General features: G+C 39.4%; 1 protein-coding gene across 1 annotated transcript in view; it reads right to left on the bottom strand.

Annotated features, from left to right (window-relative positions):
* Positions 1-65: 65 nt before the first annotated feature.
* AIM1 (absent in melanoma 1) overlaps positions 66-12,120 on the bottom strand; it is a 41,365-nt gene continuing 29,310 nt past the window's right edge. Inside the window, exons 17-21 of the mRNA XM_014964633.1 lie at positions 10,885-11,024; positions 8,290-8,413; positions 7,121-7,279; positions 4,137-4,299; positions 66-1,664 (exon numbers count right to left, since the gene is read on the bottom strand). Of these exons, the coding sequence (XP_014820119.1) occupies positions 1,576-1,664; positions 4,137-4,299; positions 7,121-7,279; positions 8,290-8,413; positions 10,885-11,024 (675 nt within the window). The 3' untranslated portion in view covers positions 66-1,575. The remainder of the gene's footprint in view (positions 1,665-4,136; positions 4,300-7,120; positions 7,280-8,289; positions 8,414-10,884; positions 11,025-12,120) is intronic.

Consider the following 12,120-nt stretch of genomic DNA (forward strand, 5'->3'; position numbering starts at 1 on the left):
AGAAGACAGAAGCAAAACTACCTGTAAAATGTCAGCTTTCTACCTTAAAAAATAACGTCAATAAAAAGTTAGCTAACTTAGATTTATTCGTAAAATGCTATATTATATATATAGCAAGAGCACATCAATATGACAAAGTACCACTGTTTGGAATCAATAACAACATTTTCTATGAAGAACTAAAAGCAGCACTTTTCAGAGCAACAAAACTTCAGTACGTCTGTACAAAAGGAGGAAAACTAGTAAGGCACTTCCTTTAGGGTGGTAACAATAAAAGCACCAGTAGCCTTTGAGGCAATACAATAGCAATGAAAATGTTAATTTTAAACAGACTTACTGTGCAAGACAAAGGCCTGGATACTCCTAGGAGCAGCTTGTAATAACACTGGTCTAAGCCAGAACAAAACACAGCAGCATAGTACAAGACTTTGTTTGTATTTTACCTTTTTGCCAACATTATTAAGGAAAACTAGCAAGACCAGATTAAGAGCAGGGAAAGCACAAGAACTTTCTGGAATCATCAGTGTTGCAAGGTCTTTACTAAGGGAGTAATGCTGACTTTGAACGGGCATCACTGCAGGTACCCAGGGTGGCAGTGTGACATGGCCCAGCAGCCACCGGAGCCACACCGTGGTGCTGAGGTGCTTTTGCACTCATGCAGAGTGATACTTTCCCTAAGAATTGTTTTCTACGTGATTTTGGGGTTCAGGAAGACTGTACTTACTGTAATTGTTCTACAAAAAAAAATAATAATTTGATTTGGCAAAGAAGTAAAATACCCCTAACTCAAAAAGTTGGGCAGCCTAGAAAACGGGCAAGTTCTTCACATTCCGATGCATCCTTTTGCCACTCCTCTCTTTTTCTAACAAAACATCTACTAATTTACATTGTCTCTCTACATGGAGAAAATCTAGAATTTTGTATTTTAGGACTCACTATATTAGCATACTAACTATAGTTGAAGGCACATGTTAAAAATTCTTTGGATGTGCTGTGTGCTAGCAGTCTTTAAAACTTCCAGTAAACATAACTTTGTTCCAGTGAAACAAATATATTAATTTTTAGCAGTGAATATTTCTCTATACTACAGCCCGAAGGTCCAAGTTGCTCTACCAACATACACATTGCACTCCTGTCCTTTACAAAATAAGCTTTAATTATTTTTTACCCCTTCTTTCAGTTAAAAAAACCAAACCACTTTTAAAAATAATTTAAAATTATGCTTATTGACTATTCTGGATTAACTACTCACTGACACAACTGTAACTCCATGGGGTCTCTCCCACCTTTAGGTCTTCTACTCTGGCCCGAGGCATAACTACCACTCTATCATCTCATACTGGGTTGTGATGATTTTAAAAACAAAACAAAACAAAAAAAAAAGTTGAGAGATACTCAAGCTTTTATAGGGATAACAATCTTCAATAGAGAGGTGAAATCATTCTGTTGCTTGTTCTTTTTAAAATTGCAAAGAAGAGACAGAACTCTCATTGTTGCTCCTGTGTCCTTCAGAGATGGCAGTGCCGATCCTCACGTCCAGTGGCCAATTCAGACACCGCCCTCCCGTGGTGGGGCTCACACCACGAGCGGCTCCCAGCACTGAGATAACTTTTCTTCGTTGACTGTGTTGACCACAACGTGGTCACGATCGTACTGCGCGCCCCCTGCAAGGAAAAGTTCCAAAGAGTGAGGGCTATTTTTGAAGTAAGAGGTTGTTTTCAAGTGAAAGTAAGCACTCCAGGTTTTGGGGCAGCTCTAGGAAGTGCTGGGGTAGAGTTTCTCTTCTCCTCAAGGCACTGAGAAGACAAACTGATTTTCATCACTGCCTGCTGCTGGCATTAATTTTGAAATGGGATTCTGCCTGCTCCCCTCCACCCTTTCCCCCACCCCTGGGCTTTTTCAGCCTGGATGGAAGGGAAGGGTGTAGCTCCTCTCAGACCATCACTTCCCAAAAGTCAAACTTGGCTGTTCAGTCTCCCCTCAGCAGTTGTCAGTTGTCACCAAGGATGATGTGTGCAGGATGAAGTAAGTCCTGCTGCTAACAGACAATGTGAGCAGGACCACACCAGGCACGAGGTGGTCCCAATCCTGTATTTTGACTGGGATTACATACACAGAATATCACCCAATGTTCAGCTCCTTCCACTGGCAGCTGAACATACCCAAATGCAAAGTACAGCCCTTTCCTAGAGCAGCTTAATTTACTCCCATGATGCCATCCCAAACATCTTCCCTTAGAAGAGCACCATTAACGCTCTGACTTAAGAAACTCTTTGTACTAAGATAATGCCATCTCAAACACCTTGGGTGATCTCCGCTTCAGGAGTTCTGGGGGGACATTTTCCGGTGGCATTGTCCCAAATCAGAAAGGTCTCTGAGAAGGTTAACACCAACATGATTTCTCTCCTGGCCATCACCAGGCAATTACTGAAAAGCAGTAGAGATACACAGCAGAAATACTTGCAAAGTTCTTCAGAGAGAGGGCAAAAAGAAGGGAATATCAGATCAAATACTCCCACAGGAAAAAACAAAAAAACCTAACCAGCAGCTGCAAAAAAATAACATTAACTACAGAACTACATAGCTCAGTTATCACTGTGAGTGAAAAAAATATGTTGTAAACGGTGTCTGATACAATGTAAAGATGTTACAATGGGAAAAGATGGGAGGTTTTTTTCCAGTGGAACAGAAGACTATTTCCTTTGCCGGGGCGATGCCCTGGGCCAGGCTTTGTGCTGAGCCACCAGATCCACAAGGTGGCATTGGGAACTGTGCAGCTGAACAACTGCATTAATTTGCTGAAGAATTCATTAGTGCCCGATTTGTGGTCAAGAATGGATCAGCAGAATTGGCAGAAACAGGTAATGTTCCTACTAGGCTTTCTCAAATAAAAGCTAAATAAATGTACCTACTCTTTCATGTTTAATGTACACATTTAATTTTTTTCTTAAACCAAGAGTGCATCTATACTTTCATCACCAGACCTGGCCACTGCGAGTTCTCCAATTATAAATGCAGAATACAAAATTGCATTTAACGTGATTAACTGAAGACAAGGCAGCATAATACTATTTCTGCTTGTTCGGTGCAACTCGGAATTGACTTTAGAAAAAGGTGTGCAGAGTTGCTGTCACTAAAGACTCGCCTTGAACTGGAGTCTTTTTGATGAGTTTATAATCAATCATCACTAGCTTTTTATGGCAATAAAGAGAATTTGTGCCTATTTGTGCCCGTGTTGTATTATGGTCAGACATTAGACAACACTTTTCTCACAGTTCTGGTAGTCCTGACCTTTTTAGTTCTAAAGTGCTGACTGTTGACTCTCTTTCTTGGTTTGGGGGTTGATTTTTTTTTTGTAATTGCTGTAATTAATGTCACAGCATCAATGCAAAATTAGTTTTAAAACAGCTAAAAAGATTAAGAGCTGTTAAAAAAATGATTACTCCCCCCACCTGAAAATGCTGTTATCTGAGGACATCTGATTATGCTAATTCTGCCAACCATTCCACTTGCTGCTTTTTCAGACCTTCTATGAAACTATGAAAACAAAGTTTAGAAACAGTATTTACACGAATCAAGTCGCTGTGATGAAAGCAGCTGTAAAACACACACCAAGTGTGCGCAGACCTTAGGCTGCTGTAGCAGAATCCCATGTTCCCAATAAAGGTACAGCCATTAATCAACAAATGAAAAATACTTTTTACATCCAATCACATCAGTGTAGAGCTTTCCCAATATCCTTTGGCTATTGCATCTGCAACTACTATATAAGAAAATTTGCTCTATACAAATTAAAGTTAATGAGAAGCTAGGTTTTTCTTGCTTCAGCATTTTTAAATAATTATATTCACATCACCCAGTGCCACCTAAAATTAGCTGAGGGTATCTGGAGTGAGTGGACACTGGGAATACAAGATAAGCAAGTACTGTGAGTTACTAACTCTGTGTAGGAAAAATGAAATGAAGTCCTAGGGCCTGTATAATTCAGGAGGTCAGACGAGCTAATCGGGTCTTTTTTGATTCTAGATTAAAGTAACTATAACACCATCCTTAATTTATAGGCACGTTTAGTGCCTATCCCACTGTAAATACCATGTAATTAAGACACAATGTAATGAGATAACACATTTGCTTACCTTTGATATCTAAAACCAGCTTGGGTTTCATCTTGCTATAAATCCTGCCATCGGGACTAATATGCCAATACTGCTTGTCTTCATTCCGCTCAAATGACAGGCCGAGCTTAGAGCCAGGAGTTATAAGATTCCCAACGATTGTCAAGCAGCAATCCTCTGCCATCTGTGGCATCAGAAAGGCAACAGCAATTAGTCAAAAGGCCTTACTTCTAGTACCCACTGGTTTTTTATCAGATAGGAGAGATGTCAGCAGGTGCAAACAGAATCTAGGAACTACTTTCCCTACAGGAATGTATTTTTTTTGCCCCAGACTCAAGACTACTTATTTTTCTTTTGTTCCTGCTTCTGCTGACACTCTCCACTACACAAAAACATTAAAATAACCACGCTGTATCAGATCAAAAGGTGCAATTAGCACCTGCCTCCAGCAGTGGCCAAGAACAGATGCTATGGGAGATTACATTCACTCTGCTCCTGTAATACAGTGTGTTCCTGGTAAACTCTCCCACTTTATGGCAATTTCCAGCCCAGAGAGTTTTCCATGCAGAGCTGGTACCTTCAGTATCTGGCTGGTTTCTGTCCCATATGTGAATTTGTGAGCCACCTTCCACTGAGATCAATGTAACTCCTTCACACGAACACCCTTCTGTATTATAACCCTTCTGGGGCAAGCAGTTCCAAATCTTAACTACTACTTTTCTTTTTAAAACAAAATTAAACAATAGTTGATAGTTTTATTTGATGCTCTCCTCACGCCCCCTTCTCCTCCCTATATTTGCAGAAACTTCAATCATATAATCCTGCAAACTGCCCCCTTTGCAGGCTAAAAATGTCCTAGCTATTTTCTCTCTTTCTTGCATAGAAACCCTCCATCTCATCTGCTCATCCTTTTTTTGTTCTTTAGTTGTTTCTAGTTCCACAATAACCTTTTGAGATAAAGGACATAACTGCATAGTATAAAGTGTATGAATTTCACAATCTATCAAAATAATATTTTCTTCTTTTTTCCTCTATTCTTTTCCTGGTCATTTGTATTACTTGATTTCAAAACTCTGCAGATGTCTTTATGGTTAAAAAAAGAACTGGAAAAAATCAAGCATCCTTGAAAAAAAATATTAAGGCTGTATTCATAGTACATTACAATTAATTATTCTATGTGAACAGTGATCTTCAATAGATCAACATAAGCCACCTTGAAGCTTCTGACTGGCCTTCAGTGGCAGATTATACAAACACCCACCTGCCGTTGTTGATATGGCCCTAAATTATTAAATGCACAGTTTTGAAAATAGTACTTCTTACTATGATAACCTGGAATTGAAGTAAGTTTATTTAGTTCTGCAGTTCTGAAATTCTCATCTGCACATAGGCCACCACTTCACCCATCTCCAAGAAGCTCATGAAGAGTGAGGAGACCTGAATTCCTATCTGCTATCTGTATCTGTTTCTGACAAAATGAGCAGAACGACTTTCCTAACCTGCCTGCTGGTTATCCCACCTGGAACAGCCCTTCCTCGAGAGCCTCAGGCCCAGCTCCAGGCGCCGTGACTCAGAGGCAGTGAGATGACCTAAGCTCACAGGAGGAAAGGCACGAGTTCTTCCAAGGGCCTGTCTCTGCCTACGTGCGCGCAACCACCCACTGAATATTCTTTTTAAAATGTGGTGACTTTTTTTTTTTTGGGTGCAAAATACATTTACTGCCATTCAACAGAGAGATGGCAGAGCTCTGCAGGAGTTCAGTCATTTAAGATCACTGTTGCCAGCGTGTGCTCTGCACTGAGCTGCCGATGGCTGCACAGCACGAGCTGCCCATCTTCTGTGCACAGAAATCTGCTTTATGGGACACAGAGATGGGGACAAAAACCAAGGGCATTTATCCAAAGCCATGAATTACCACCCTGTCACGACAGGAATACTTTCAGTTAAAATTCTGAGAGGCACTAGCAAGACAGAAGTCTTTTGTACACCATATGAAGGCCTTTAGCTTGCTTTGCACCATTTTGCTGTCTGCATAAATCTCTTTTACTACTGCATGTGTCCTGTAAACATGTCCAAACAATGCCTTAGCTTATTAACAGTAAGATTCTTCCCTCCAGCAGAGATGACATAGTTATAAATGGCTCCTTTGAAGTTATACAATCCTATAGAAAAAATTCACATGATTCTTTGCAGGCAAGCTGTTTAACAGTATTAAAGTAACTTAATTTTCTTTGGCCGGCATCCCTACCTAAGACTGTTCATGCTTAACCCTTATGAACTGTGCATTCCTCTGCTCACCTCAATGACAATGCACACATGAGTAGTTTTATGGACTGTGAGAAAAGTAGGACTTCATTTGGAAACTTGTACAGAGGAAAGGAAAAGGGATGAATTCGACAAATAAGGGGATAACAAGGAAAAAAATCAAAACCAAAAAAAAAAAACCAACCCCACAAACCAAAGCCCCCAAAGAGTAGAATTTTATCTTTAAGCTTGCCTGAATGCAGAAGAGGATATAACCTGCATTACACTAATTGACCTATCAAAAGGTATGCATATTTCAAAATATTATTAGGAAGAGTCTGCATTTTAAAAGTCTCCCCTGCTTTGACTCTTGTGATATTTTCACTGTGGAGAAAGAGGGTGTGGAAGTGGAAACAGCTCACGAAGAGCAGACAATGATCTTCTGGTGTTAATTGTACTTATGAGGCTGCTATTCTTTAGGGGAAAAGTAAATCATAACTAAAACCTCTCAAGATTTCAATTACATCAAAAAAGATATCATACAACTAGTTTATATAACCAGAAAAGGCCAGAGTTCAATAAAAAATCCCAACAACCAAAAAAAAAAAACCCACCCAAAACCCAACACCTACAAAAACAATGTATTTTAGCTGAAATGGAATAAGCCTATAAAATAAATTAACATAATACAATAGGAATTAAATTCAGAAAGCCCTACTACTGCAGAGGAAAAGAAAATTGAGATTGAGCTTGAACCTCACCCGGCACTTTATGAATCCCTCCTGATAAACCCAGATTTGATCTTCTGACTCTGTATCTTCTGCAGCCTGTATTCTGAGGAGATTCAGATTGTCTAAGTTGCCATCAGCTGACATGAATTTTCCCGTTTCCTTGTTCCGAAGCCTGAAGTACACACGTTTCTGCAGAAAACAACACAGCTCTTTAACCACAGTCTCAGCACAGGACACATCCAGCTCTGCTTAACTTCGGAGCAATTACTGGTCAGTGCTGCACCCCCTGCCTCCCTCTTTCTGAAAGAAAGCTTAACTTTTCTAGAATTTAACTCCAAAGGGTGCACTTGTGCAGCGCTGCTTATTTCACTGGCAGCAAGTATTACACTGCACATTCATGCTGCTGCTTGTTGCACATTACATTTCTGTTTAGACAAGCTCTCAGCCAGGAATAATGCATTTTGACTGCCCTAACTCTGCTTAAGGCTACACAAAGACAACGCTACGACGGCGAGCAAATGCATTTGGGTACAGGTACATGTAACCTGTGAACTACAAAAACTTGTTTCCTCAATAAAATATGGCTCAGCAAGAACCTCAGATGTTAAAGCTCCCAGGACTGCTGCAGCATCGGACCAAATCACATGGTCTTTATTTAGAGAACAAAATGAAAAGGACACCACCAGAGTCAGTTTTGCATTAGATGTGCAAATTATTCTGCTATGTAATAAGCAGGGAAGGACCTTCCCCCCCTAAATCAACACAAAATCACTATTAATTGAAGTATCCCATTTTGTTGACCAACTTTCTTGTTCCAAAAACAATGCATATAGTACAAACAGTACACCGGTGACCAGTTTGGGTGCTAATTATAAAATAACTAATAATAATTTATATCTCGTAGTTATAGCCATTAATTGCTAAAATAATTTAGCCAATCCTTATATGCAGTGTTCTCTACTTCGTTTTAAAGTATGCTTAATGAACAGTTTAAGCAGTAGGACTGCAAAGCCATGTAGCATAATCAACTAGCTTTTATTACAAGCGAAACTCTAGAGCAATTTCTTTGCACAATTGCCATTACTGAAGCTTGTGACACGCATCAAGACTGTAATGTTGCTTTGAACTGTATAATATTCCCCCACCCCATTACAAAATATAAATTAGTACTTGACAATTTCACGTCAGAGCCTACTCACCTGCAGTAAAGGTCTCAGAGAACCTATCTGACAGTAGCCACTCGTTTTATACCAATCTGGAATTTCATTTGGTGATAACAACATCTGACGCCCCCTGTAATTACTATGCTCGTAAATTATCCATCTATGAGGAAAAAAAAAAAAAGAGACAGAATGCTTTTACTGCCAAATCCTTCTTTTGAATCAATAAGCGCATTTAATAGAAATTTGTCCCACAAAGTAGCAGTGTTTAGCTTTGGAAAGGCAATGACCTTCTTCTGTCAATGACAGGTCTTAAAAAAATAATAACATCACGTCCAGATTTAGATCAACAGCATTAAGATGAGTACACTGGAGTTCACGTTTTAAAGGCTTATTATTTAAAAATTACAAGCTGAATGAAACAAAGCACTTTCTTGCCTTAAAGGGAGAACCCAGCTTTTAAATCTCATCTGTTTTCAGGAGGTACTGTGACTCCTCAAGGAGCCCATATGTATATGCTACATATGCTGAATGTGATAGATTGCTGCGTGTGTAGGACCAGTAGTTCTGTGTATCTTAATTTGGACAGGCCTGACCCACAGGGGAAAGAACTACTAGGGATGCAGGCTGCAACAAGCAAATACTGCAACTGCAACAGGGTCAAGTTCTCTGGGGTATTTTGATAAAGGTTTTACTTCAGAACACCCTTCCTCTTTCCAAATACCTGAAAGAAAAAAAAAAAAAAAGAAAAAAAAAAAAAAAGAAAAAAAAAAAAAAAGAAAAAAAAAAAAAAAGAAAAAAAAAAAAAAAGAAAAAAAAAAAAAAAGAAAAGAAAAAGAAAAAAGACAGAGAGAGGGGAAAAAGGGGAAAAAAACACATATGGAAAAAAAATAGTTTAGCATAGCCTACCACACATCCAACCACGCTTACAATCACATTGAGAGCAACCTGTCAGAACGTGACTTCTGCTGCACTGCTATTGGCACAGGCAGTAAATTACTAGACTTTGAAATTGGCTGCAACAGAGTGAAATTTGTTGAGTTTTTTCACACTGATTTGCTGGGACTGTCCAACAGCCATAGGTTTTGGAGTATATGAACACTCGATATGCACATTTTCCCTCTTACCTCCTTTCCTCTGACCAATTTGGCAGTAGACATCTATATCCAGAAAAAAAGCACACTCACCTTAATTTTGGTGCTTTTCACAGCATAATACATATCTATGCCCAGATATGAAATTAATAAAATTATAAACAGATGTCTCTTAGCAAAGGAAGAGAAGATGAAAACCCTTCAATAGGGAGGCACTAGGGGCAAGGACACTCTGAAACCTGTATTTTGCCACATTTCAGCAGCTGACACTGCTAAAATGAAATCAGAATTTTCATATCACACTCTATACATTTCCAGTGATGAACTAGAAAAAAACATATATATTGATTGGACAGAAAACATGCACAGTTCATGACTCCGTTACCTGGAATCGTGGTAACCATGTTTTTGGCAAAGTAGTAATGATGTTTGTCTTCATGTTATTTCATGTTATGGAAAGTGAGAATCAACTGTATTGTGGCTATGGTGAAAGACACTGAAATCTCAGAAGACTTAAGAATATGGAGCATGCACCTTTTCTTCTGACCCTTACGTTTAAATCTTCAGTTCAGTGTGCCAAGCAAACCCTTTGACCAGCTTCTGCAGGTAGGGAAGATGGTTTTCTCTACAGCTCTGGTGTTAGCTGTCCACTGGAGGGCAGCCTTAAGCTACCCAACAGATCTCTCCAGCACTCACCTTGGAAATTTACCTCTTCAAAAGAACACATTTAAATGCAAAGCAACAGTGACACGGATCTATCTTTACAAAAATAAATCACGTTCTTCAAGTTACAAGAACCCTGAACATATGCTTGGGAACAAGTATGTTGGAGGTAGAGGCTAACAACAGGAAAAACAGAAAAAGAGAAATATAACAGATCTGCTGGAACACTGGAAGAAGCCAGCACAGTAGTTTTCAAAATGCTTCCAGACAGTTTTTAAACTTCATCACAGACTGTTTTTTACAAGATCTTCAAAAGCAAATTTAGAGAACACAGCTGCTTAAAAACACCTAACAAATTTAATTGCTAGATTTACAATCCAGTTCCTGAAGTAAAAGGGATTATTACTAACGCCAAGAGGGGCCAGATCATGATCTTATACCACTGTGTCATAATATCAGGTAAAATGATGAAGGCGAAGACTTGTTAAAACATTCTGAACTTATAACACATGACACAGATCACAAACCAAATGTTTTTGTTTTTGTTTTTTTTTTATGCTTGAGACCTGAACCAAGAGCACAGAAGTAGGTTTTAAGGATGCTACACAAGCTGGCCTTTATAACATGGCATGAGAGAAGACTCTAATTTCCTTTTGGGCTTTATTCAAATTTATTTCAACTTCTAGCACAGAGCACCAGTCAGTGATAAAATGTTGTTGAAAGAGGATGTGAAAAGGTTCTGTAAGAAGAAACTGCATTAATGCACGGCACACACTATGATACTATAATTTTATACTCCTTGGTTTCTAACATCTGTATTTTTTTCTGTTGAATAAGCACATCATTCTAAAGAATCAAAAAGTGATTTTAAACTTACACGCCACCAAGGACTTGAACTGAAGCTATTCGAGGATTGTATCCCAGGAACCGGAGATTTAAGATTTCTGTACTGAATTCAATTTTCTTTCCTTGGAAACCCACCTTTTCAAAAAGAGCTATGCACGGCTCAGACAGCTCCTGCAAAAGGAAGATGAGACTTTTATAGGATGTTAGAACTCCAGATGGTTAACTGTGAGCATCATTACTCCACACAGCCCTCCCTTTTATTTCAGAGGTTTCTTCTTGATTGTTTAAGATCAAAGACCCTGGATAATGTTTTTGCTCTGCAGCAGGTTACTTAAAAGAAATAAATAATAAAAAAAAGTAATAAAAAGCTCTTACACAAAACACAAGGGATCTTCTTGCACGGCACATAAAACTTCCTTATATTAAGGCACACACAAATGTCTCTGGGATTGATTCTTGTGTACTATCTTAAGTATGTTTTAAAATACATTTTAATTAATGCCATATCCCTCTTCCATTGCACTAGACCTTACTCATTGTAGGAATTTTCACCTTCAGACCTGCACACACAGTAAGATAATACTGATCTCCACAGCTTCAAATGATGACAGCCTTGTCTCACTGCTTATCACTTACTGCTTTTTAATTCTTACAGTAGGTTATGGTAACATCAATCCCTGACTAGATAAAAGCTTCATGATTCGTTCTTCTGAGGTGAAGCAAAAACTCAAGCAAAAACTGTAACACCTGAATCCTCCAAACTGCTGTGGGGAGATGATTCTTCTTCCTCCGTCAAAACACTTCATGCCCACATGAAGCTCCCTGCGTCACTGAATCCATTTTAAATGCCTTCTAGATAATGAACCTTGGACTCAATTTTTTTTTTTTTGCCCATGGGTGGCAAGGTGTCTGTAATGGACTAGAAATAACCTTTCACAATTAAGGCCTTCCCCTGGAAGCTGGGAAGTAAGGGTTTGAAAACCCTCAGGGTAAAGTCAATCAAGCCTGAGCGTCCTGGTGTTAGTTTATGCTCATAGATGGAAGTGACCCCACCACTCCCTCTCTCGTAAGTCTTCCAGCAACGACTGAATAAAGCCAACGCCACAGCCAGAAGAGCTCCTTCCTGCTGGCATGTGTTCAGCATGATCGAGACACATCAACTGGATGGGGAACACCCGACATGACGCCAAGTCTCGACAGACCCGCATCTGGCCTCAGGCCTGGAAACAGGCCCTCCAGGGCAGAGGGTGGCTCCGGACAGGCACGG

The sequence above is a fragment of the Calidris pugnax genome, unplaced genomic scaffold (assembly GCF_001431845.1).
Source record: "Calidris pugnax isolate Ruff unplaced genomic scaffold, ASM143184v1 scaffold219, whole genome shotgun sequence".
NCBI lineage: Eukaryota > Metazoa > Chordata > Aves > Charadriiformes > Scolopacidae > Calidris > Calidris pugnax.